General features: G+C 40.7%; 1 protein-coding gene across 1 annotated transcript; it reads right to left on the reverse strand.

The window, feature by feature from the left end:
• Positions 1 to 107: 107 nt before the first annotated feature.
• Positions 108 to 5,889, reverse strand: LOC115172425 (uncharacterized). The gene is made up of 3 exons (XM_029729856.1): positions 5,001 to 5,889; positions 2,549 to 2,604; positions 108 to 2,151 (listed from the first exon to the last, which is right to left on the reverse strand). Exons 1-3 carry the CDS (start codon positions 5,535 to 5,537, stop codon positions 2,049 to 2,051), a joined length of 696 nt encoding a protein of 231 aa, XP_029585716.1. The 5' UTR covers positions 5,538 to 5,889; the 3' UTR covers positions 108 to 2,048.
• Between the last annotated feature and the right edge of the window lie 20,733 nt (positions 5,890 to 26,622).

Here is a 26,622-nt window from a genome sequence, read left to right on the forward strand (position 1 = left end):
AAGTCAGTTAAGAACAAATTGTTATTTACAATGACGGCCTACCCCGGCCAATCCCTAACGATGCTGGGCCAATTGTGCATTGCCCTATGGGACTCCCAATCACGGCTGGTTGTGATACAGCCTGGAATCAAACCAGGGTCTGTAGTGATGCTTCTAGCACTGAGATGCAGTGCCTTAGACAGCTGCACCACTCGGGAGTTCATCCCACTTGGGATTTATGGACTATGTAAATCTGTGTTGTAAAATGTCTATTTTCATTATTAGAACATATAAGCAGATTGAAATATAAGAGGACAGATGTAATAAACAGTATTTAGTACATCCTGTTGACCACCATTTACTACGAAATACTACATTGCAAATCTCTACCTCATTAATTCCCTCAACCATTGAGGGAGTGAATGTCACAATCTGAAATTAAGCCACTTTGGAAATATCACATTGTGGAAGGGACAAATTCAACACATATATCAGTGTTCCAATTCAATATATTGCGTGTAAATGGGTATGTGTGTAGATGCAATTCCTGTATCTCACCACAGTGGGGTAGTAGAACTGAAGATCTGTGACTGGATTTCTCTCTTTCAGTGGAAAGTGAGTTGCCAAAAAAGGGGCCACATTGAGCTCCTCTAAAATCCTGCTGCCAATTCATCACGTGAGGCAGGTGGGGCGGAGCGCCACCAATATCCAAGAGATTTGCATGCAAATCTGTTATTTCCTGTCACAATAATATATCATATCCAAACTGTAACTGTGCAATAGATGAAGCGAAGCAATAGCGTTATAAATGTTGCATACTGTTAACCGGGTTATTTTTTAACAGGCAGGCAGACATGCAAAGTGTTGTTATATTGCAGAGCGATGACTAGCTAGTTTACTCCATAACAGTATACTCGACTACAGTGGCCTTCTGTGCAAAGAGCTAAAGATATGGGAAGTAGCCATACACTGATAATAACCCAAATGTTATAAAGTTTGTGTATGTGGCTCAAACCTCATTTCTCGGATTGGTTATAAGTGCATTCAATGTAGTGCACTGGTTTCGATGCATATGAGCTTTGTTGATTGAGTTTGGCCAGTCAATATCTGAATTTTAAAATCCCCACTGCTGCTGTATATTCCTTCTGAGGAAGGGTGGAAAGACCGCAGGAACTGTGGTCAGGAAATGAAACATAAATACACAAATCTAGCACATACCTTTCAAAAGTAGGCATGGAGAGAAAAAATATGCCTTTCCTTCTACTAGTATAGCATGCCCATAAGCCTTGTGGAAATGAGTACAACGTCCTTCAGCTGTTTTACTCTAACATTATGCAACAGTAAGAATACAAAACCACAAGTACATTGCTCAATGACAAATATTTATAAGACCGTGAAAAGAATTGTTTCTTCAGCATTTTTGTGGTCCGATTTGATGTTGAATTCCACATGGACATGGATGGTTCTGTCTATTAGCTATTGACAGACATAACCATGGAGATAATTCATAGTTTAGTAAATTAGTTGGTGGTGGGTGCCCTGCATGGTGCTGCAAATGCAGTACTGATTTTCAACTGACTGAAACAGCACCTATCATCAATTCATAACAACAACAAAACAACTCTTTGGTTCAAAAGTTATCCTGCCAATTTAGACTTTAAAGCGGCAATATGTACATTTTGGGGCGACCAGACCAAATTCACATAGAAATTTGTGTCATAGATCTGTCATTGTCATCGAAAGCAAGTCTAAGGAGTGGTAGATCTGTTCTATTTGCGCCAATTCTATGCTTCCCGTTCTTTAGTTTAGTTTTCGTGTCTTTTACTTGCGGTTTTGTACAGCTTCAAACAGCTGAAAATACTATATTTTTGGTTATCAAAAATATGTTTCACAGCGATTTAGATGGTACAATGATTCCTTACACTAAACTTGCTTGTTTTGACACAAACTGAAATTAGGCGAACTATTAGAATTTTAGCAACATAGTACATCTTTAAAATGAGCAATGTGCTTCTCCAAATGTGAATGCAGGAAATGTGAGCAGGTTGCCACCAGTCTCTCCTGTGGGGTCAACTAAACTCTCTCTCTATGGTCTCCATCAGGTCCACTTCTGATCCATCATACAGGATGACGGGCATGGAAAGAGAGGGGCCATGGCTATCGACAGGGACTCTGGGAAGGAACGGAGAGATATGTCCAAAATTGTTATAACAAGAAATTGACTCGCAGAGAGGGTTTCAGAAATGGTCCTAGATTAAAGCAATAGTTTTATAGATGAAACTTTGGACCAAATTGTGATGCATAATGGATACAGTCAGTGTGTAATGTGCACCATAGAGGCAATACAGCCTAGGCCTATTTCACAATAACTTCAAAGTGTAATTCAATATTTAATAATCTTTTTTTAGTAGCATTTTCTCATGTTGAAAAGTATCTTTATAAATTAGCCACAATAAAGCAGTTGTTTGCAAGTGGTTTGCTGACATGTAACTAATCTAATCTGCCCAAAGGTTTGGTATTTTGTTATGCTCAAGGTGAATTTGATCTTGCCCGATCGGCAGTTACTTACGAGTCTGATTCTATGCGAGGCACTGACTCCACACAAGTCCCCTTTGTCAAGAAGTCCTGTTGAGAGTTTTGACAATAGAGCTGTCAGAGAACACCATACAGTTCCTTCAGATAGTATTCACACCCCTTGACTTTTTCCACATTTTGTTGTGTTACAGCCTCAAATTAAAATGGATAACATTTAGATTTTGTTTCACTGATCTACACACAATACCCCATAATGGCAAAGTGGAATTATGTTCTTAAAAATGTTTTCAAATGAATAAAAAATTAATCGCTGAAAGTTCTTGAGTCTTTAAGTATTCAATCCTTTTGTTACGGCAAGGCTAGATAAGTTCAGAAGTAAAAATGTTCTTAAAGGTGCAATATGCAGAAATTGCTCTGCCATATCCTGGTTGTTAAAATCCTAATAGTTTGCCTAATTTCAGTCTATGTGACAAAACAAGCAATGTATAGTGTAGAGAATCATTGTGCCATCTAAAACGCTGTGAAATATATTTTCAATAATCAAAAATATTGTATTTTCAGCTAGTGTACAAAACTGCAAGTAAAAGACGCAAAAACTAAACTTAAGAATGGGAAGAATAGAAATAGCACACACAGAACACATCTACCGCTTCATAAACTTGTTTTCAATAAGAATGACAGATCTATAACACACTTTCTATATGAATTTGGTCAGGTCGCCCAAAAAGTTACATATTTCAGCTTTAACAAGTCACATAATAAGTTGGATTGACTCACTCTGTGTGCAATAATAGTGTTTAACATTATTTTTAAATGACTACCTCATCTCTGTACCCCACACATACAATTATATGTAATGTCCCTAAGTCGACTGGTGAATTTCAAGTACAGATTCAACCACAAAGACCAATAAGGTTTTCTTATGGTTCGCAAAGAAGGACACCTTCTTGGTAGATGGGTAAAAAAAAGCACACTTTGAATATCCCTTTCAGCATGATGCAGTTATTAATTTTACACTTTGGATGGTGTATCCATACACCCAGTCACCGCAAAGATACAGGCATCTTTCCTAAAGAGAAAGGAAACCACTCAGGGATTTCACCATGAGGCCAATGTCGATTTTAAAACAGTTACAGAGTTTAATGGCTATGATAGGAGATAACTGAGGATGGATCAACAACATTGTAGTTCATCCACAATACTAACATAAATTACAGAGTGAAAAGAAGGAAGCCTGTACATAATACAAATATTCCGAAACATGCATCCTGTTTGCAATAAGGCAAAAAATTGGCAAAGAAATGTACTTTTTGTCCTGAATACAAAGTGTTGGGGCAAATCCAATCCAACACAACACATCACTGAGTACCACTCTTCATATTTTCAAGAATTGTGGTGCCTGCATCATGTTATGAGTATGCTTGTCATCGGCAAGAACTACGGAGTTTCTAGGATAAAAAGAAACGGAATAGAGCTAAGCACAGGCATAATCTTAGAGGAAAACCTGGTTCAGTCTGCTTTCCAACAGACACTGGGAGACAAATTCACCGTTCAGCAGGACAATAACCTAAAACACAAGGCCAAATATACATTGGAGTTGTTACCAAGACGACATTGAATGTTCCTGAATGGCCTAGTTACAGTTTTGACTTAAATGGCTTGTTAATCTATGGCAAGAGTTGAAAAAAAAAAATATTGCGATTTTTTTGTTTATTTCACCTTTATTTAACCAGGTAGGCCAGTTGAGAACAAGTTTTCATTTACAACTGTGACCTGGCCAAGATAAAGCAAAGCAGTGCGACAAAAACAACAACACAGAGTTACACATGGGATAAACAAACGTACAGTCAATAACACAATAGAAAATCTGTATACAGTGTGTGCAAATGAAGTAAGGAGGTAAGGCAATAAATAGGCCATAGTGGTGAAGTAATTACAAAAAATGTCTGTCTAGCAATGATCAACAACCAACTTGACAGAGCTTGATACATTTTTTAAAGAAAGATTTGTCAATATTGTTCAATCCAGGTGTGCAAAGTTCTTCGAGATTTACCCAGAAGGACTCACAGCTGTAATCACTGCCAAATATGATTGTAACATGTATTGGCTCAGGGGGTTGAATACTTATCTAATCAAAATATATTAGATTATATTTTCTATTAATAATAAAAATAAAAATAAAAATTCTTCCACTTTGACATTACAGAGAATTTTCTGTAGATCATGCACACAAAAAATGACAATTGAATCCATTTTAATCCCACTTTGTAACACAACAACATTTGTCAAGGGGTGTGAATACTTTCTGAAAGCACTGTATATGGTTTGCAGAAAACTTTACAATAAAAACATTTAATCGGTTACCAATGCCATTGGTTAGGTAATTTTAACATTTTATATGACAGAAAATAATAAATCAAATGCTGTCATTTTCATTATGCTCGTCCATCACCACTGATCAGAATGAGCTAAAATAATATTCTTACATTTTCCTGAGTGCCGCTTGGGAACTGAATGTGTGTATCTTTGGAAAAGTGGTGAAAGACATTCTTGTCCTTGTTGATGACTCCTACAGAACCGTTATATGGACAATGTGCCCCCGTCCCTTCCGACAACTCACAACTTTGCAAGTGAGGGGTTAAATTGGAATCGCTTTCATTGTAGACCCGTCTGGAATTACAGAATCCATTCGTGTCTGACCCGATTAAAAGCATCTTTGCAAAAGTTTTCCTTTTGGAACGCAATTCCCGATTGTCATATTCCTCTAGAACCCGGTCCAGTCCCACATCAATGTCATCGTCCTCTGCTGAAAATTCCGAGTCGTGTCCTTCACTGTGGCAGTCTAGTTGTTGCGTTATGTTTCGTGACTGATTTAAATTCGTCAATTTGGGTTTCTTCAATGGTTTGAACAAGTGACTTTCCACTTTCGAAACATGGACTGTGTTGTCATCTCTTTTGAATGCGTTTATCTCGTTGACACTCGCAGGTGCAACCTTCTTTCCTCGACTACTACCGCTACCCATGTTTTTGTTGTCCCTTGGCACCAGGCTGTAAAAATGTACGAGGCACAGCAAAGGCACGCTCCCATTGCCAGTTCCCGTTGGCCCCCCACCAAGTAATCCAATAACTCAGAAGTTAGGTCAAAAATTAACTTGCCTCACTCAATAGATCACGAAAAAAATTGGTTCACTTACGCACTGGGGTTAAAGCGGTCCTTCTGTCTGTGGCGCAATGGAATCATACAAACACAAATAAAAAGTGTGGAATAATTTGATTCAATCTAGACGTCTACCCGTAGCTTGCAAAACGCAGTCAAGCCATCCGCGCTTCAGCCTCCTTCGGAATTTGTGTGCGCGAGTACACAACACTTTACGGTATCACGTCTTTCCTGACTGATTCGGATGCGCTCTCATGCGCAAGTCAGGTAGAGAGATACAGTAGGTACTGTACAAATCATTCCAAGCAAACAGTTTGAAGCACATTTATTCAATATTCGTTTTATTAATTTTCGGCCTTATCAAAAGCGACTTTGATATTATGGGTAGAGTGAGGCTGCAAAGGCTGCAGAAGCCTACCAGGGTGCTGTTTGCCAAATGTTAAATTGTGAAAGCAAAATGTGTTCACAGGCATGACACACAAATACAGTAGACACACACACTCACGCACTCACAACATTTTAAACTTTGATTGACCCCTATGTCCAAACAAATCACAGTAAAAATGTCTGGTATACTTTTTTTGAGATGTGTGCGACTAGTAGATCATTAATCAAGTGTGATGACATTGCATCGCATAAGAGGCCTAGTGCTAAGCAACTAAGTTAAATTATTTGAATCCCATTTCATAAAAAAAAACAGTGAGCGCAATGCACAGTTTCTGTAGAGATAAATCAGATCAAGCTGGAACTGTGCAATGTAGTAGAGAGTTGTAGTTTCCAACAGGCCAATATTCAACATAGTTTAGCGCCCAAAGCCTGGTAATTAACTTAGTTACAATGACCATAATCCATTGCGTGCCTACTTGTCTGGTCTGTGTGGTGCAGACAATAGAAATGATAGAGGCCTCTGGTCGCCAAAAGGCCATTTAAGCATTGGTAGCCCCATAAGGGCTTCCTCCATGCTTCTGCCATTTTAAAGTAGTCAACTGGGTGCGGATTCCTTTGGGTTGTAGCCTCAATGGCGCTGCCCATGCTGTCACAGATGCTATAATGGCACAGATATTAACTCTTACATCTAGACGTTCCGCTAGCGGAACACCTGCTCCAATATCCAATGATGGGGGCGTGGCGCGAAATACAAACTCCTCTAAAATCCGAAAACTTCAATTTTTCAAACATATGACTATTTTACAGCATTTTAAAGACAAGACTCTCGTTAATCTAACCACACTGTCCGATTTCAAAAAGGCTTTACAGCGAAAACAAAACATTAGATTATGTCAGCAGAGTACCCAGCCAGAAATAATCAGACACCCATTTTTCAAGCTAGCATATAATGTCACAAAAAACAAAACCACAGCTAAATGCAGCACTAACCTTTGATGATCTTCATCAGATGACAACCCTAGGACATTATGTTATACAATGCAGGCATTGTATAACTCTACTTGTTCAATCAAGTTCATATTTATATCAAAAACCAGCTTTTTTACATTAGCATGTGACGTTCAGAACTAGCATACCCCCCGCAAACATCCGGTGAATTTACTAAATTACTCACGATAAACGTTCACAAAAAACATAACAATTATTTTAAGAATTATAGATACAGAACTCCTCTATGCACTCGATATGTCCGATTTTAAAATAGCTTTTCGGTGAAAGCACATTTTGCAATATTCTCAGTAGATAGCCCAGCCATCACGGCTAGCCATTTAGACACCGACCAAGTTTAGCCCTGACCAAACTCCGATTTACTATTAGAAAAGTTTGATTACCTTTGGTGTTCTTCGTCAGAATGCACTCCCAGGACTGCTACTTCAATAACAAATGTTGGTTTGGTTCAAAATACTCCATTGTTATATCCAAATAGTGGCGTTTTGTTCGTGCGTTCAAGACACTATCCGAAGTGTAAATAAGGGTCACGAGCATGGCGCATTTCGTGACAAAAGATTTCTAAATATTCCATTACCGTACTTCGAAGCATGTCAACCGCTGTTTAGAATCAATTTTTATGCCACTTTTCTCGTAAAAAAGCGATAATATTCCGACCGGCAAAGCGTGTATACGTACAAAGAGAGAGAAAATTAAAGCATGGGATCCCCTCGTGCACGAGCCTGAGTTTCATAGTACTGTGACTGGCCACTATTCAAACGCGCTACTTTTTTTCAGCCAGAGCCTGCAAAGCCACGATTCAGCTTTTTGCCGCCTTCTGAGATCCCATGGGAGCCGTAGGAAGTGTCACATAACAGCAGAGATCCACTGTAATGGATAGAGATAATCAAGAAGGGCAAGAAATGGTCAGACAGGGTACTTCCTGTACAGAATCTTCTCATGTTTTGGCCTGCCAAATGAGTTCTGTTATACTCACAGACACCATTCAAACAGTTTTAGAAACTTTGGAGTGTTTTCTATCCAAAGCTAATAATTATATGCATATTCTAGTTTCTGGGCAGGAGTAATAATCAGATTAAATCGGGTACGTGTTTTTATCCGGCCGTGAAAATACTGCCCCCTAGCCATAACAGGTTTTAAGATGAGTCCTCTATATATCTCTATGGTGCAGTCATAGCCGGAGAGAAGAGACAGAAGAAAGCCAATCTAGAGGGATAGAGATCAGCTGCTTTGTGAGGTATCTCTACCTGAAAATAAGTTATTGATAGTTGGTATTCGCAGTCATAAAAGTATGCCTTATTTACTTTGAAGAACTACTAAAACAGTGATTTTGTCAGAGAGAATAGGCAGCAGCTCTATAGAGATGAGATTATGACTTGGAATAAAACAATAAAGTCATAAAATAGGCCTAAAACAAATGTAAGATATATACACAACAACTTAAATAGTTTACTAAAGTAAAGTAATATGAATAAATTATGGTTAATAAGTGACACACAGTAATGGGCAGTCACTACCATCATGCGAATTTCAATAATTGTTTTATTCTGTGTTGTTACAACATTCAACCCACATAATGCATAGTGCATTTAATGTCAATTTTTTTTAATCGAAAACCAGGGTGGTGGTATGTGTCTATTTGTAAATAACAGCTAGTGCACAATATCTATTATTAAGGAAGTCTCAAGGTTTTGCTCACCTGAGGTGGAGTATCTCATGATAAGCTGTAGACCACACTATTTATCAAGAGAGATGTCATCTATATTTTTCGTAGCTGTCTATTTATCACCACAAACTGATGCTGGCACTAAGACAGCCCTCAAAGAGCTGTATAAGGCCATAAGCAAACAAGAAAATGCTCATCCAGAGGCGGCGCTCCTAGTGGCCGGGGACTTTAATGCAGGGAAACTTAAATCCGTTTTACCTAATTTCTATCAGCATGTTAAATGTGCAACCAGAGGAAAAATAACTATGGACCACCTTTACTCCACACACAGAGAAGCATACAAAGCTCTCCATCGCTCTCCATTTGGCAAATCTGACCATAACTCTATCCTCCTGATTCCTGCTTACAAGCTGAAACTAAAGCAGGAAGTAGCAGTGACTCGCTCAATAAGGAAGTGGTCAGATGACGCAGATGATAAACTACAGGACTGTTTTGCTCACACAGACTGGAATATGTTCCGGTATTATTCCGATGGCTTTGAGGAGTACACCACATCAGTCACTGGCTTCATCAATAAGTGAATTGATGACATAGTCCCCACAGTGACCATATGTACATACCCAAACCAGAAGCCATGGATTACAGTCAACATCCGCACTGAGCTAAAGGGTAGAGCTGCCGCTTTCAAGGAGCGAGACTCTAACCTGGACGCTTATAAGAAATCCCGCTTTTCCCTCCAACAAACCATCAAACAGGTAAAGCATCAATATAGGACTAAGATTGAATCGTACTACACTGGCTCCGACGTTCGTCAGATGTGGCAGGGCTTGCAAACTATTACGGACTACAAAGAGAAGAACATCCGCAAGATACCCAGTGACACGAGCATACCAGATGAGCTAAATAACTTCAACACTTGCTTCGAGGCAAGCAACACTAAAGAATGTGTGAGAGCGTTAGCTATTCCGGACGACTGTGTGATCACGCTCTCCATAACAGATGTGAAGAATAAGACCTTTAAACAGGTCATCATTCACAAGGCCGTGGGGCCAGACAGATAACCAGGGCGTGTGCTCTGAGCATGCACTGTCCAACTGGCAAGTGTCTTCACTGACATTTTCAACCTGTCCCTGACCGAGTCTGTAATACCTACATGTTTCAAGCAGACCAACATAGTCCCTGTGCCCAAAAACATCAAGGTAACCTGTCTAAATGACTACAGACCCGCAGCACTCACATCTCTAGCCATGAAGTGCTTTGAAAGGCTGGTCATGGCTCACATCAACACCATTATCCCAGAAACCCTAGACCCAATCCAATTTCCATACCACCCCAACAGATCCACAGATGATGCAATCTCTATTGCACTCCACACTGCCCTTTCCCAGCTGAACAAAAGGAACACCTACGTTAGAATGCCATTTATTGACTACAGCTCAGCGTTCAACACCATAGTGCCCTCAAAGCTCATCACGAAGCTAGGGACCCTGGGACTAAACATCTCCCTCTGCAACTGGATCCTGGACTTCCTGACGGTCCATCCCCAGGTGGTAAGGGTAGGTAACAACACATCTGCCATGCTGATCCTCAACACGGGGGCCCCTCAGGGGTGCGTGCTCAATACCCTCCTGTACTCCCTGTTCGCTCATGACTGCACAGCCAGGCACGACTCCAACACCATCATTAAGTTTGCCGACGACACACAGTGGTAGGCCTGATCACCGACAACGATGAGACAGCCTATAGGGATGAGGTCAGAGACCTGGTAATGTGGTGCCAGGATAACAACCTCTTCCTCAAAGTGATCAAGACAAAGGAGATGATTGTGGACTACAGGAAAATGAGGAGAGAGTACGCCCCCATTCTCATCGACAGGGCTGTAGTGGAGCAGATTGAAAGCTTCAAGTTCCTTGGTGTCCACATCACCAACAAACTATCATGGGCCAAAAACACCAAGACAGGAGACTGAAATGATTTGGCAGTACTCAGATCCTCAAAAAGTAATACAGCTGCACCATCGAGAGCATCCTGACTGGTTACATCATCGCCTGGTATGGCAGCTGCTTGGTCACTGACCACAAGGCACTACAGAGGATAGTGCATACGGCCCAGTACATCACTGTGGCCAATCTTCCTGCCATCCAGGACATCTATACCAGGCGGTGTCAGAGGAAGTCCCCAAAAATTATCAAAGACTCCAGTCACCAAAGTCATAGACTGTTCTCTCTGCTACAGCACGACAAGTGATACCGGTGCGCCAAGTCTAGGACCAAAAGGCTCCTTAACAGCTTCTACTCCCAAGCCATAAGACTGTAGAACAATTATTCAAATTGACAACTGGACTGTTTACATTGACACCCCCCCCCCCCCCCCAATTTGTTTTTACCCTGCTGCTACTCGCTGTTTATTATCTATGCATAGTCACTTTACAAATTACCTCAACTAAGCTGTACCCCCGCACATTGACTCGGTACCGGTACCCCCTGTATATAGCCTTGTTATTGTTATGTTATTTCAGCATATTGTGACTTGCGGGCTGATGTGGCCTTTAAACCAGGAGTTTAAAAACTAAGCCATCAAAGTAAGGCCTAATGATATAAGTATTGTATTGTCATAGAGTACATTTTTTATGATAGCATTCACCTAGGTACTCACTTTGTGAAAGCCACCGGCTTTTAAAATGAAATAATTCAATAACCATGTCTCTGTCACTAACAAAAAGTCATTGGTGGTAACCCTACAATTCACTCAACAAGAAAAGGCTCCCTGGGAAAATGCAAATTAGGCTTTACACCATACAGTGTTAAAACAAAACCCAAAATGATTTACAGTAACACTACAGGTGTTAATTCCGTACACTGAGAAAGTGTAGCAGCATCAGCCACTGTTCAGTTAACTCTAAATCAAGTTTTATGTTTTACACTGCAGGTGTTGCCTATTACTCTACAGTAGAGCTATGCAAACACCACAATCAAGTTCATTTGAACACTGTAAGAATTGAATGGGAAACACTGCCACAGAGTTAAATCTTTAACACTTTTAAAAGTGTTATTTTAATACCAGTTCAGTGGGATGTATATGTTCACTGAAAATAGTGTACATTTAATACTTTCCGAGTTAAATGTACACCACTTATTTTACTGTGCAAACAGATCATGCTACTGTACCCACCAGTTGGCCTGACTCTTTTCCTGACTCTGAGCACGAACATGAGGATGATTAGTGACAAAAAGAATTAAGCAATTAGTTTGATATATCTTGGCCAAGTCAAGACAGCAACAATGGCCGGGCAATTGTCATGTCTGTGTTCCACTAATAGATTCTATTGAGGCAAGTGAGGACAAGACAAGACGGATGTGAGACCCTGTCACAGAGCAGTAGTGTGAATAACAGACTCAGAGATCCTATGGTGAGTGATTAAATGTCCAGTGCTGACCTATACAATGGAGGGGCATTCCATTCCAACAACACAGGCTTCCCGGAGATTCCCCAATAAGCCTTTGTTTGGTCCGCAGCTTGCTGGAGAGTTACCAAGTCAAAGACACCTGGCCTAGAGTCTTTTTGCTGGCTTCTCATCTGCTTGGAATAAAAATAAAGAAAACGTGTTGGCCTTTTCCCCACTTTTTTTTTTACATGAGAATGTTAAAGAACATTGATGCATTATCACAAGAGAGACAAAACGTTATCCTTTTCAGACCTTCACCTGGCCCAAAAGTTTCAGAGAGGATTCATATGGTTGTCAAATATGGATGAAAAGCCCATTGAATGTTGAGTGGAAATGTTTTACATATTGGGATTTTTTACATTCCTCCTATATCCTTAAATGTTCTGTTCTAGCCGTGTTTGTGTTCTTGAGCAGACCCCTCTCTGCTATTCACTGTTACATTTATGTGTCCCAGAAGGGTTGAGAACATCTGAATCTCAGCTCAACAGCTTCCAGACAAGAGAGAGAGAGAGGGGAGGCACTGCTGCAGCTGTGGAGTCCACAGAACAAACAAACCAGCTACAGAATGTGGTTTTCCCTACTCTACTCCACTCTGGCTGTGCTAGAAATAAACCCTTTCATGAAGACACTAGCTATAGGGGCCTTAGGGTTTGGAGCAGACAAGCAGTGTTTTATCAACTCTGAATAACTACTCCTGTTTTCTTCATCCTTTAGTTTTCTATTATCATTTTTTTGTACCCCTTTTTCTCCCCAATTTTGTGATATCCAATTGGTTGTTACAGTCTTGTCCCATCGCTGCCACTCCTCTACGGACTCGGGAGAGGCGAAGGTTGAGAGCCATGCGTCCTCCGAATCATAACCCTGCCAAGCCACACTGCTTCTTGACACATTGCTCGCTTAACCTGGAAGCAGGCAGGAGGAAACACTGTCCAGCTGGCGACCGCAGTCAGCCTGCATGCGCCCGGCCTGCCACAAGGAGTCGCTAAAGTGCAATGGAACAAGGAAATTCTGTCCGGCCAAACCCTCCCCTAACCCGGACGACGTTGGGCCAGTTGTGCGCCGCCTCATGGGTCTCCCGGTCACGGCCGGCTGTTAAACAGCCTGGGATCGAACCCGGGTCTGTAGTGAAGCCTCAAGCACTGCGATGCAGTGGCTTAGACTGCTGCGCCACTCGGGAGGCCCCTTCTATGGTTTGTTTGATGCTGTATCCCATTCCTCCTCCAAGTTCATATGAATAAGAGTCCCCCCCCAAAATGAGAATTATTGTCCTCAAATGTTGAAACAAATGTTTACTTTCCATTTTTGTGATATGTCAGACTCAAACAAGGATGTTATTACAATGGAATTGTGATGGATCTTCTTAATATAAATTATTTATTCTTTCTGTTTCACACATGGAACCAAAACTGCTGAGGCCATTTTTAACAAGGCAGCTGCCCACTGACAGGTATTCCATTAAAACTATGACAGGGCCTGTTCTCTCACCATAAGCTCCTCAGGTACACAAACCCATTCAATGTTACACATGACATCTTTATCTCTATCCCATCCTGCCTGAAGTCTAGTCTCCATATGTCTCTCCCTTAGTATGTTTATGTGTGAATGCCATCCCTTCACAGTTCATTACACAGGAAGGATAAACACGAAGCTGCAACAGCCTGCAGAACTGCCATGCTGTTGGTACTGGCTAACAGCCTGTTAACGATCTGTTTACTGGGATCAGATTTGCTAGCTATGCGATCTGTTGTTCAATGTTAATCAATTACAGTATTCTTATTTGTAATTTTGCTGTGTTTTCCGTGTTCAGTTGATCTACCCCAGATTCACACCTCAATACATTTGCAATAATTTCTAAAACATGTTTTCACTTTGTCATTATGGGGTATTGTGTGTAGATGGGTGAGGAAAGGCATCTATTTAATCCATGTTGTATTCATAATGTAACATAACAAAATGTGGAATAAGTTAAGGGGTATGAATACTCTCTGAAGGCACTCTATCTGTAATCCCTTCATGGCCCACACAGAAGTAGGACACTTCACTGTCAAACTTTGTGACCATCACCATCACTGCCAAACTTTGTGACATTCTATAGACTTAATTTTACAGATGGGCCTGGCTTGGACAGTATGTACGTTACAGTTAGTTGGGAAAAAAGGTTTTAGTCCCAGTGAAAGTCCTCCAATACATTTACCACATAATTGGCTGAATGGATGAGCAACGCAAGGCCCTGAAACATATTGTATCCCCTTGACTTAATGATATAAGGTTGTTATGGTAACCCCCCTCCCTCTCAGTGCAGCTTTGGTGAAAGAGAGACACTGACCTTTCCTCCAGTTTCCTACATTACAGCTATGTGAATTAGAGGGTGATTGATGTAATACCATTTTTTTGTGGTACTTTTACAGTCTTATCCCATCGCTGCACAGACTCGGGAGAGGCAAAGCTCAAGAGCAATGCATTCTCAAAAACACAACCCTGCTTCTTGACACACTGCTCGCTTAACCCTGAAGCCAGCCGCACCATGTGTCAAAGGAAACACTGTACAACTGGCGGTCAGCTTGCAGGCACCCAGCCCACCACAAGGAGTCGCTAGAGCGCGATGGAGCGCGATGGAGCAAGGACATCCCGGCCTACCAAACCCTCCCCTAACCCAGACAACACTGGGCCAATTGTGCACTGCCTCATGGGTCTCCCAGTCACGGCTGGCTGTGACACAGCCTGGGATTGAACCCAGATCTGTTGTGACACCTCAAGCACTGTGATGCAGTGTCTTAGACCGCTGCGCCACTCGGGAGGCCCGATTGATGTAATTCTAATGTTGGTACTCATGTCATTGGGACATTATGGGCTCTACAGGGGTCCCAAGAGGAAGTTGGCTTTGCATTCCTTGTGAAGGAAACTGAACACAAAAAGTGTATTTGATGTTGGGATAATGTTTATTGCAGACACACAGACCTTTTTAATACTCCACTTTTTGTGAAATGGCTGTGCTGCTGAAACCCCATTTGATATTCACAACCACCAGATGGAGCTAGCATGCAGACAGACTATAGCCTCTCAAAGAACAAGGAGGAAAGAAGAGTTTGACATTGTTGTCCATGTTATACGTCTTGATCTTGACCTGGGATGATGTTAATTGCACACGTACAGACCTTTTTAAGACTCTACATTTTGTAAAATTGCTGTGCTACTTAAACCCCTCAACATTCAAATAGTGTCCTTCTGAGGCAAAAACAAAGCATTACTTCAAAATATATATTTATTTCACACAACTCACCCAGTTAGACAGATATGCCTTTGATATTCATAACCACCAGGTGGGGCTAGCATGCAGATATAATATAGCCTCTCAAAGAACAAGGAGGAAAGAAGAGTTTGATATTGTTATCCACGTTATATGTGTCGATCTTGACCGTATTGTGTGCAGCTAACTTTCTTTTCAAAAGCTGGTACCAGAAGGTGTAAACTGCTTTTTCTGTCCCAATTAGTAATGCAGAATCACAAATATTTGACAAAAACAAACTTTTGAGGCTGTAAATACATACAGTATTATGGACCATTAAATGAAGTGGGTTTAGAGACATTTTGCTCTTTCACTTTGTGTGAGGAATTTTGTCTGATAGAGTACCAAGAACCCAAACAGCATTGCTTTTCTTTTCAATCAGTTGGCTAAAGGCAGAGAGGTCATAAAAACATTTTACTAAGATAACGCTATGAGCACAGTACTGTAGTAGTATACACAGCAGTTTACCAAGGACCTTGTAAGTAATCCTAATCAAATGTAGCATTTGTGTGCTAATAAGGCAACCCTCTCTCTCTCTCTCTGTGATGTTTCTGAGAGTGTGGCAGAGAGAGGAGGACACTAAAGGGACACTTTACCTCATTGAAGCATAGGGGGTATGCCATACATTGCCCCCTGTTATGTAATGGAGCAGTAATTGGCAAGCATCCTTATCTGTTCCTGCCAGTCTAAAAATACAGTTTGAAACTCCGACAGAATGTGGCATTTATGTAACTGACGAAAGGACAGGGTATTGGATCACTAGCTGTTTCTCTGCTCTGAGAAACAAGAGAAGTGACTGTGGGTGTATCCATGCTAGTTCCCCAGTCTTTTATATCTGGTAAGTTTGTGGTTTATGTAAGTTTGTTACACTCGAGTCTCACCTGTTCTTGCTACACGGTATGAAAAGCAATATGTTACATTTCTTCAAACCACATCCTTCAATATCCTCTAATGACTCTTACAGGTAATTGCATCATCTCTGTTCAGGTAATTAGTTAGCAATCAACATGCTGTTTTGTTCTGTGGTGTAGTATACTGCTGATGCTCCAGAGACTAAATCAACTCCACTATAATTACAGCAGCAATATTGACTAAATGTTTTCCTTTATTAACATGCAGTTAGTCTACTCCTAGAACTCAGTTTAAATTTGTCACTTCCATAAGGCTTTTCCTGGTCAACGTTTCTGTCACTGTTCCAGCATCCTAATGAGAGCTCGGCAGCGGCACCCAGCTGTGTGTGTGTGTGTGTGTGTGTGTGTGTGTGTGTGTGTGTGTGTGTGTGTGTGTGTGTGTGTGTGTGTGTGTGTGTGTGCGCGTGCGTGCGTGCATTTCTCTGTTTTAGAAAAAGCCCTAAATGGTACTGTACATTTTAACCTTGTTGATCCCTTTACAAGGAAGTGTACTACGCTTTCCCATCAGCCAACAGGGGAACTAATGACCGATTCCGATTCACCCCTGAACCAAAGTCATCAGGGATGATTCAAATGTTTTCCACCGTATGCATGGCTAGATAATGGGCCATGTGGACAGAGGTGTGTCAAGTACGATGCTTATGTCATTACCTCACACTCATACTTGCTGTTTGTAATAATGAAGTGCTTACTGACAGTTTAAATGCAGCCATTTAAAATTAGCAGCACATAACGCTAATCCTGAGGGCATCCATCAGCCAAGATGAGCCCCAAAGCCCCTAAGCAGTTCACTGTAATCATACAACTCACTTAGATACTTTACACCAAGGACCTAATGTTGTGACTAACCATTAATATCCCTGTGATGGGTTGAGCTCTGAGTAAGATTTCCAATGTATGTACTACATAATGGCACATAAACTTGAGCTTTATCCTTGGAGGACGGGTGTAAAGAAAGAGAACCGTATGTAACTGTGACTTTTTTTACAAATTACACAAGGTAAGCAACTTGAAAATGCGTTAGCACAGTGTTTGTGAGATTTATGTGCACGTCTGCACCCATACCTAATTTGTCTGGATCTGGCAGACAAGGCAGAAAGTCCACGACAGAAAGAAACCCTCAATAGATTCCCCCCCAAAATTGTGAGGACGTGTGCACTTCTCCTGTCGTTCAGAATGATTGTAAAAGTCAATAACCTGTGCGTGACTACATATCTGTAACATATGTGTGTTATGGTAATCTAACATATGTTACGGGTTATATAACTTCAGCATTTTCTTCATGTGACTTTATGACATTGTTCAGGTGGTATGTAAGGTGGTATTTTTTTTGCAATAAGCAAAATGCAAGCATGCATTTTCAATATGTTTTTGTTTATAATTGAATTGCTACTCAATAATAGGAAGGTGTTCCTAATGTTTGGTATACTCAGTGTAGTGCATTCTGAAAATATTCAGATTCCTTGACATTTTCCACATTTTGTTAGGTTATATCCTTATTCTAAAATTGATTAAATCATTTCCCCCCCTCATTAATCTACACACAATACCCCATCATAACAAAGGAAAAATTGTTTTTTGAAAGTTATACAAATTTGATCAAAATTATAAACGGAATTATCACATTTGCATAAGCATTCAGACCCTATACTCAGTACTTTGTTGAAGCACCTTTGGGAGCGATTCCAGCCTTGAGTCTTCTTGGCTATGACGCTGGAAGCCAGAGGTGTGGACTCGAGTCACATGACTTGGACTCACTGGAATTATGATACAGTGAATTATAAGTGAAATATTCTGTCTGTAAACAATTGTTGGAAAATGCACAAAGTAGATGTCCTAACCGACTTGCCAAAACTATAGTTTGTTAACAAGAAATTTGTGGAGTGGTTGAAAAACTAGTTTTAACGACTCCAACCTAAGTGTGTGTAAACTTCCGATTTCAACTGTATTTCTTAACTCCATTCTTTTACTTTAGATTTGTGTGTATTGTTGTGAATTGTTAGATATTACTGCACTGTTGGAGCTAAAAACACAAGCATTTTGCTACACCCGCAATAACATCTTCTAAATATGTGTTTGTGACCAATACAATTTGACTTGATTTGACCTATTAACTTTATGTCCTGAATACAAAGTGTTACGTTTTGGGCAAATCCAACACAACACATCACTGAGTACCATCATATTTACAAGCATGGTGGTGGCTGCATCATTTTGTGGGTATGCTTGTCATCGGCAAGCATTTTGTTGATAAAAAGAAACGGAATAGAGCTAAGCACAGGCAAAATCCTAGAGGAAAACCTGGTTCAGTCTGCTTTCCAACAGACACTGGGAGACAAATTCACAATAACGATAACCTAAAACACAAGGCCAAATATACACTGGAGGTGCTTACCAAGACAACATTGATTGTTTCTGAGTGGCCTAGTTACAGTTTTGACTAAAATTGTCTTGAAAATTGCAAGACTTGAAAATGACTGTCTAGCTATGATCAACAACCAATTTGACAGAGCTTGAATATATTTTTTAAAATAATAATGTGCAAATATTGTACAATCCAGGTGTGCAAAGCTCTCAGAGACTTACCCAGAAAGACTCACAGCTGAAATCGCTGCCAAAGGGGATTCTAACATGTATTGACTCGGGGTTGAACTCTTATGTAATCAAGATATATTAGTGTTTAATTTTTCACATTTTCTTTTTATAAATGATAGAACATTTCTTCCACTTTGACGTTACAGAGTATTTTGTGTAGATTGTTGGCAAAAAATGACAAGTAAATCAATTTGAATCCCACCTTGTAACACAATAAAATGTGGGAAAAGTAAATACTTTCTGAAGACACTGTACATAGAAAGCGGGTCAGGTACAACAGTGCCTCATACTGTAGATTGTGTTTGTATTACAAACTTTGTGGTATGAGAAGTAGTGTATGATCAACAACATTTTGGACACTGAGCCAGTAGTTAAACCCAAAATGAACAATCCTGACTGTCACCATTTACCCACTGCTCATAGCTCTCTTTTTTCATGCTATCACTGAATTTAAGAAACAAAAAATACCCTTTCAATCCATCCATGAGATCATCCTCTCTGCTATTGTGGAGTGATTTTCACTCTTCTCTTACCGTCTTACAGCAGGTTCTGCACCCCTGTTGTTATACTTGTCAGCCGGAGCTCAGTGGAGCGTTTGAATTATTCAGGCTGCCAGCAGCATCTCTCCTCTACATGGGCCCAGTTCACAGCCAGAGAGGCAGGGCTACTGCTGCAACACTCTAGCCTTGTTCAGACCTCTGGCTGCGATAGCAGAGGTTAAAACGTAATTGATATCCTTTGAAAAACAGTAAGATCATGCATCTATCATATTATCACATTAATCAACTACAGGTTTAGCACATGTTTAATGGTAGTTTTAATGTTTATTATTCTTACGGTGCTGTAATAAACTTAATCTTGCCCTGCTTGGCTACTTGACTGTTTCAAAAGCACAAACAGACCTACTACTTACTGTCATTGTGGCAGATATCAAACAAGGCTCATTGGCTTCCCCTTTGGAAGGTGTGTTTGTTTATACAGCCTCCATGGCGAGAGGAGAGGAGAGGCGTTCCGCCTTCTTAAACAGAACACCAGTTCATCTCAGCCATGAGCTCTACCTCTTACTACTGAGCTGGCCGTGATCCTTCTAGACAACTACTTCAAGGTCTCAGAGCGAGTGACATCATAGATGAAACGTTGTAGTGCACACCGCTAACTATCTAACCATTTCTAACCGGTTACACCGGCAACCTTGAGAAGAAAAAGGAGTCACTGTTAAGGAAATGCAACACAACAATGGAATGTTTTCATTGGAAATCAATACTGTCCCTCTCATTAATGTACTCATACCTCTGTGTTGATGACAGGCGACTCACAGAAAAGATACAGAAAGGGTTTTCTCAACATGCCAGACAAACGGAAATCGTTAAAAAAATGTGGAACTAAAAACATATTCATGTTTTGTGTAGTTGTACTATAGTAGAGCGATACATTTTGTCAGATAACTTGCTAATTCAAAACATGGGTGAAAACTGATCATAAAGGGTTGGTTGCCATTACAGCATACATAAATCATCAGAGAGAATAATATCCTCTTATTTTACGTGATGATGATGACATAGAATGATATGATTCCTGTGAAAGGTCAATGTCCGTTTGGGAATTAGCTGGAGAATGGACTCCATAGTTAACTGGCTGTGTCCTCTCACTCACTCACTCACTCACTCACTCACTCACTCACTCACTCACTCACTCACTCACTCACTCACTCACTCACTCACTCACTCACTCACTCACTCACAGACAGACGGAAAACCACCAGTTCTTTGACACTTCTATGCTAGCAATTGCCATTACAGATGGTGGAAATCCTCCCACCCAAAAGTTGTCAGACTTGACAAGTCGAGGCCAGAGCACAGAGCTTTCCTCTTGTCTCATTATTATCACATTTTTGTGTCTATCAGACCCTTTTGACCTATTCATGACACCCAACTAGCAGGTAACAACTCTGACATTAAAGAGATGCTAAAGACGTTTTGTATACTTTTACACTAGTAGTTTTGAAAGTAGCACTCAAGAGCCAAAAATGGTCACAATTCAGTACAACGTCACATATGTGTATCATGTTGTTGTTCATGAGCCAGAGTGTGCACAAAGAGAAAAAAAAACTCTGGTGTGCATGTGGTGTGCATGTGCTTGGGACCACCCCGTTACCTCATTGGACAATACTGGGCCGACTTGATTCCGCCAGCCACTTTAACCTTGCAATCTCATTGGACATGATTCCACCTGCCAATCAACATTGTCCATCATGTTCGGTTGTAGGCTACTGATTGTCTGGGCTACCACACTTTGTTGCATGTTCGGATCAGACTATGGCAAAATAAAATAAAATCTTAATTTCATAGGATGACACATACAGTATAGGCTAAAAATAATAATAATTTATTCAAATGTCTTCTTTTATTAGTCTAGATGGCACAACCACCAGAGAACTTCTGACCGCAAACATCCTAAAAATAATTTCATAATTGGAATACCTGTTGTGAGTTTATCAAGACAAAAAGGACCAAAAAAAACATTACAGTTAGGTATAAGTGGGTGAAAACAGTTTGCTGCTGTAGAATACACTCACATAATAAAAAGTTGTATGTGTGGCGAGCAGGGTTTCTATGAAAGTATGTTGAAAGTAATGTGAAATATAGTTCCCAAATTCAACAAGATAGCTAAGATATCTAAGAAATACGATTGTGACCAAGATGGTTTTGATCTGGTTGATCTAGTAATTTATTTTCAGCTGAAATTCCATCTGTAGACCATGATTTTTTTGTTGGATTTTGTATGAATTTTTTTGCCAGCACCAGAAGTATTTCCATTACTATTTTCATTACTATCAGTGAAATGCATTGAAAGAGAGACATAAAACTAACCAAGTAATGAGGTCTTGTAGATATTATATCTGTCAATTTGTAATGCTTCTAATTTCTGATGCATTCATGAAATTGTTTGTATTTGATTTACTCTCACTCTCATTTAGCTGGTTGTTGCATAGGCTTGTGTCTGCTTTTGGTTATAACTGTTGCTGTTTCCAAGCAGAGCACACACCTCTAAATGAAGGAACACTAAATCTTGTAAGAATTGAATGTAAGGAGTTTTGTTGATTTATATGTTAGAAGATAACTATGGTATACAATGCATGTCGGGACTATACATTGAGTCCAAAACGGGAGGTTTTTAAAAAAAGAACAAGGTCGTTTTCAGTCCTCTGTAGCATCGCTTTAACATCTTTGCAGTTTGGGTCAAAATTCAGATCACGTCTCAGCTTTGCGAAGTATACCTTGGCAAGTTTCTCTATAAATTGATTTAAGTGAAAAGAACACATTACGCAACAAAGATATTTGGACGAGTGCAGTCTAAAACATTATTTTTTCTGTGGTTTTATATACAGTTGAAGTTGGAAACTTACATACACTTAGGTTGGAGTCATTAAAACTAGTTTTTCAACCACTACACAAATTTCTTGTTAACAAACTATAGTTTTGGCAAGTCGGTTAGGATGTCTACTTTGTGCATTTTCCAACAATTGTTTACAGACAGGTTATTTCACTTATAATTCACTGTATCACAATTCCAGTGGGTCAGAAGTTTACATACACTAAGTTGACTGTGCCTTTAAACAGTTTGGAAAATTCCAGAAAATGATGTCATGGCTTTAGAAGCTTTTGATAAGCTAATTGACATAATTTGAGTCAATTGGAGGTGTACCTGTGGATGTATTTCAAGACCTACCTTCAAACTCAGTGACTCTTTGCTTGACATTATGGGAAAATCAAAAGAAATCAGCAAAGACCTCAGAAAAAAATTGTAGACCTCCACAAGTCTGGTTCATCCTTGAGAGCAATTTCCAAATGCATGAAGGTACCACATTCATGTGTACAAACAATAATACGCAAGTATAAACACCATGGGACCACGCAGCTGTCATACTGCTCAGGAAGGAGACGCATTCTTTCTCCTAGAGATGAACGTACTTTGGTGAGAAAAGTGCAAATCAATTCCAGAACAACAGCAAAGGACCATGTGAAGATGCTGGAAGAAACAGGTACAAAAGTGTCTATATCCACAGTAAAATGAGACCTATATCGACATAACCTGAAAGGCCACTCAGCAAGGAAGAAGCCACTGCTCAAAACCGCCATAAAAAAGCCAGACTACGGTTTGCAACTGCACATGGGGACAAAGATCACACATTTTGGAGAATTGTCCTCTGGTCTGATGAAACAAAAATAGAACTGTTTGGCCATATGACCAAAACATTCTGTTTGGAGTTCTGTTTGGAGGAAAACTGGGGAGGCTTGCAAGCCGAAGAACACCATCCCAACCGTGAAGCACGGGGCTGGCAGCATCATGTTGTTGGGATGCTTTGCTGCGGGAGGGACTGGTGCACTTCACAAAATAGATGGCATCATGAGGTAGGAAAATTATGTGGATATATTGAAGCAACATCTCAAGACATCAGTCAAGAAGTTAAAGCTTGGTCGCAAATTGGTCTTCCAAATGGACAATGACCCCAAGCATACTTCCAAAGTTGTGGCAAAATGGCTTAACGACAACACAGTCATGATATTGGAGAGGCCATTACAAAGTCCTGACCTCAATCCTATAGAAAATGTGTGGGCTGAACTGAAAAAGTGTGTGTAAGCAAGGAGGCCTACAAACCTGACTCAGTTACACCAGCTCTGTCAGGAGGAATGGGCCAAAATTCACCCAACTTATTGTGGGAAGCTTGTGGAAGGCTACCCAAAATGTTTGACCCAAGTTAAATAATTTAAAGGCAATGCTACCAAATACTAATTGAGTGCATATAAACTTCTGACCCACTGGGAATGTGATGAAAGAAATAAAAGCTGAAATAAATCACTCTCTACTCTTATTCTGACATTTCACATTCTTAAAATGAAGTGGTGATCCTAAATGACCTAAGACAGGGAATTGTTACTAGGATTAAATGTCAGGAATTGTGAAAAGCTGAGTTTAAATGTGTTTGGCTAAGGTGTATGTAAACTTCTGACTTCAACTGTATATATATATATACTGCTCAAAAAAATAAAGGGAACACTTAAACAACACATCCTAGATATGAATTAAAGAAATAATCTTATTAAATACTTTTTTTTTTACATAGTTGAATGTGCTGACAACAAAATCACACAAAAATAATCAATGGAAATCCAATTTATTAACCCATGGAGGTCTGGATTTGGAGTCACACTCAAAATTAAAGTGGAAAACCACACTACAGGCTGATCCAACTTTGATGTAATGTCCTTAAAACAAGTCAAAATGAGGCTCCGTAGTGTGTGTGGCCTCCACGTGCCTGTATGACCTCCCTACAACGCCTGGGCATGCTCCTGATGAGGTGGCGGATGGTCTCCTGAGGGATCTCCTCCCAGACCTGGACTAAAGCATCCGCCAACTCCTGGACAGTCTGTGGTGCAACGTGGCATTGGTGGATGGAGCGAGACATGATGTCCCAGACCCAGATGTGCTCAATTGGATTCAGGTCTGGGGAACGGGCGGGCCAGTCCATAATATCAATGCCTTCCTCTTGCAGGAACTGCTGACACACTGCAGCCACATGAGGTCTAGCATTGTCTTGCATTAGGAGGAACCCAGGGCCAACCGCACCAGCATATGGTCTCACAAGGGGTCTGAGGATCTCATCTCGGTACCTAATGGCAGTCAGGCTACCTCTGGCGAGCACATGGAGGGCTGTGTGGCCCCCCAAAGAAATGCCACCCCACTCCATGACTGACCCACCGCCAAACCGGTCATGCTGGAGGATGTTGCAGGCAGCAGAATGTTCTCCACGGCGTCTCCAGACTCTGTCACGTCTGTCACGTGCTCAGTGTGAACCTGCTTTCATCTGTGAAGAGCACAGGGCGCCAGTGGCGAATTTGCCAATCTTGGTGTTCTCTGGCAAATGCCAAACGTCCTGCACGGTGTTGGGCTGTAAGCACAACCCCCACCTGTGGACGTCGGGCCCTCATACCACCCTCATGGAGTCTGTTTCTGACCATTTGAGCAAACACATGCACATTTGTGGCCTGCTGGAGGTCATTTTGCAGGGCTCTGGCAGTCCTTCTCCTGCTCCTCCTTGCACAAAGGCGGAGGTAGCGGTCCTGCTGCTGGGTTGTTGCCCTCCTACGGCCTCCTCCACGTCTCCTGATGTACTGGTCTGTCTCCTGGTAGCACCTCCATGCTCTGGACACTACGCTGACAGACACAGCAAACATTCTTGCCACAGCTCGCATTGATGTGCCATCCTGGATGAGCTGCACTACCTGAGCCACTTGTGTGGGTTGTAGACTCCGTCTCATGCTACCACTAGAGTGAAAGCACCGCCAGCATTCAAAAGTGACCAAAACATCAGCCAGGAAGCATAGGAACTGAGAAGTGGTCTGTGGTCCCCACCTGCAGAACCACTCCTTTATTAGGGGTGTCTTGCTAATTGCCTATAATTTCCACCTGTTGTCTACTCCATTTGCACAACAGCATGTGAAATTTATTGTCAATCAGTGTTGCTTCCTAAGTGGACAGTTTGATTTCACAGAAGTGTGATTGACTTGGAGTTACATTGTGTTGTTTAAGTGTTCCCTTTATTTTTTTGAGCAGTGTATATTTCTTTTTTTTCTCCTGTGAATAATAAGAAAGAGAGTTCCAAACCTCTCTGCCAATAACAGCTAGTTTTCAGTTTTTTCCTCCCCACTCAGACCACTCCCAGACAGTCCTAGCAAAATCCTTGCTTGAGAAATTGCTCTAGCTAAGAAGCTATTGTGGTTTCTTTTTGACCATTTTGATTGAAAACAATCACAGTAAGGTATGCAATTGTTACCCAGAGTATCAGTTTGCTCTGATGTCTTGAGGACTGTTCATACTTACCTTTACCATGTGTTTTCAATTGCTTGTTTCTCAGAGCAATTTAGTTGTTATCTGTTGAATTCTGTATGTTCACATAACCCACTCTGACTGAGGTCATGGAACATTGTATAAAATAAAAAATACTTTTAAAATGATCTCTTGCCTTTCTTGCACTTATGCACTTACACTTGCACTTGTCTTCAATTTTACTAGCACTGACTTTGCTGATAGCTGCTTTATTGTAGAAAAGTTGTACATACCATAACTGTGATATGTGGTTTTCTTACCAAGCTACCTTAAGATTGATGTACTGTAAGTCGCTCTGGATAAAAGGGTCTGCTAAATTACTAAAATGTAAATGTATATTACCCGTGCTAATTCGTTTGTCAGCTAGCTAACCTTTGTTGTGTTAAGGCTTGTTTTTAACTTTACCTCAGCTCTTCATTGTATCTCAAGCCATTGACAGACAGTGATATCCCCTCATCTGTTAGACTAAACAAGGGTTGTGTCACGACTTCCGCCGAAGTTCGGGCTGCGTTCGGCGGTCAACGTCACCGGCTTTCTAGCCACCGCCGATCCACTTTTCATTTTCCATTTGTTCTGTCTTTGTCTTACACACCTGGCTTCACTCAACCAATTACTTGTTTATTATTTAACCCTCTGTTCCCCATGTTGTGTTTGTGAGTGATTGTTTATTGTAATTCGGTCCATCTTTGTGGGCTCGTGATGTTACTTTGTAAATTTGTCTTTTTGAGTAAAGTACGTTGATTACTCATATCTGCTGTCCTGCAC

Source organism: Salmo trutta, chromosome 33 (assembly GCF_901001165.1).
Source record: "Salmo trutta chromosome 33, fSalTru1.1, whole genome shotgun sequence".
NCBI classification, from domain to species: Eukaryota; Metazoa; Chordata; class Actinopteri; order Salmoniformes; family Salmonidae; genus Salmo; species Salmo trutta.